The sequence below is a fragment of the Vulpes lagopus genome, chromosome 9 (assembly GCF_018345385.1).
Source record: "Vulpes lagopus strain Blue_001 chromosome 9, ASM1834538v1, whole genome shotgun sequence".
NCBI classification, from domain to species: domain Eukaryota; kingdom Metazoa; phylum Chordata; class Mammalia; order Carnivora; family Canidae; genus Vulpes; species Vulpes lagopus.
In genome coordinates, this window is record NC_054832.1 from 32,046,433 (window position 1) to 32,048,151 (window position 1,719).

General features: G+C 71.4%; 1 protein-coding gene across 2 annotated transcripts in view; it reads right to left on the reverse strand.

Moving 5' to 3' along the window:
• ZFPM2 (zinc finger protein, FOG family member 2) overlaps nucleotides 1-1,452 on the reverse strand; it is a 459,958-nt gene extending 458,506 nt beyond the window's left edge. For both annotated transcript variants that reach the window (XM_041768467.1, XM_041768466.1), the window contains exon 1: nucleotides 1,266-1,452. In XM_041768467.1, the coding sequence (XP_041624401.1) occupies nucleotides 1,266-1,305 (40 nt within the window). In that variant the 5' untranslated portion in view covers nucleotides 1,306-1,452. The remainder of the gene's footprint in view (nucleotides 1-1,265) is intronic.
• Nucleotides 1,453-1,719: the final 267 nt, after the last annotated feature.

The following is a 1,719-nucleotide window of genomic DNA, read 5'->3' on the forward strand; positions in this document are numbered from 1 at the left end:
ATTTATTTTTAAACGACACCAAACAGAATTTTCAACATTTGGGGGTGGGGTGAGTGTGGTTAGTAATTAAGGGGGAGGGGATACTATTAAAGCCTTACCCTAAAATTACAGTAGAATCAGTCTGAAACTAGTTGCCAGACTTCAAACAACACGAAAAAAAAAAAAAAAAAAAAAAAAGGACACGCCACGAGCCTAGCAAAAAAAAAAAAAAATATATATATATATATAGTGATCATAATAATAACAAATAACAAGGCTGGGTCTCCTTTTCGGCCAAAGCGTTGAAGGCATCGCAGGGCGACAGAGCAGCGCTGGGTGAATTTTCCCCCAAGCCAAGAAAAGTTGACCGAGGGGCGTTCTGCCGGCGCGAGCGTCTCGGGCAGGTTCCCGGGCCCCGCCGCGTCCGCTGGGCGCCCGCCGGGCCCTGGGGCGCGGGGCGCGGGGCGCGGGGCGCGGGGCGCGGGCGGGGGCGCGGGCGGGGGCGCGGGCGGGGGCGCGGGCGGGCTCCGGGGCGCGCTCGGGGCGGCGCACGGGCGGCCTCGAACTCGCAGCTGCCGCGGTGGGAAGTGACGGGCGGCCCCTCCCAGCCGGGGCTCCGCGCGCTCCGCGGCGGGAGGGGAGCCGAGTCCCCGCGCGGCTGAGCGTCCCCGCCGCGCGGACCGGACCGCCCGGCGCCCCCGGCCCGGCCCTGCCCGCCGCCGGCCCCGCGCCCTCGGAGGCCGCCCGCCGCGGAGGCGCAAACTTTTACACCTACTTTTCCTTTCGCTTCGGGTCTGGCGCGGCCCGGCACCGCCCCGGCCCGGGACCCGGCCGCGGGCTCCCACCGCCTGGCGCCGCGGCGCCTCCCTCGCCCCGGGGTCCGCACCCGCTCTTCCGAGAACTAAGTTCTCGCCCCGTGGCTCAGCGTGGCCCCGCGAGCAGCGCTCCGCCAGCTGCGAGGCCGACGACAGCGCGGCGGGAGAAGGCTCCCGGCGGCGAGCGGTCCCGGCGGCTGGCCGGGCGGGGGCCGGGGGAGGGAGGCGCCCCGGGGCGGGGGCGCGGGCGCGGGCGCGGGCGCGGGCGGGCCGGCCGGCGGGCTGTCGGGCTGTCGCGCTGTCGCGCTGTCTGTCCGCGACGGACTAGTTGTCCCCCCGCTGCTCAGGCAAAGTTTGGCAGATCCGGGGCACCGGGAGCGGATTTCCCCGAGGCTCCCTCCCTTTCCCGCCCCGCGCGCCCCCCTCCCCAGAATAATCCCGAGCAGCCGCCGGCCCAGCGCGCAAACTTACGTTTGATCTGCCGGGGTTTGCTCTGCTTTCGCCGGGACATCTCGGCGGCGGCCGCTGCCCCCGGGGCTCGCGCGGTGCCCGCAGCCCGGGCTGCCGCTCCCTCGGCTCCCGCCGCTCCCGCCGCTCCCGCCGCCGCCGCCGCCGCCGCCGCCGCCGCCGCCGCCGGCCAGGCTCGGGCCGCCGCGGGCCGGACTCCAGGTGCTCCGGGCGCTGGGCTCCTCCGGGAGCCGCGGAGCCACGTTTGGAGACGAGCAGGCAAATGAGAAGGCGGAGGGGGGCAGAGAGAGTGACAGCGGGGGGGTCGGGAGCGGCGGAGGGGGACAGGATTCACAGACGAATGGACGGGGAGAGCGGAGAGGGGAAAGGGGGAACACGGACAGAAGGAGGAGGGAGGGGAGAGCGAGCAGAAGGCAGAGGGGGAGCGAGGGGGCGGCAGGCGCGGGGGAGGAGCGCG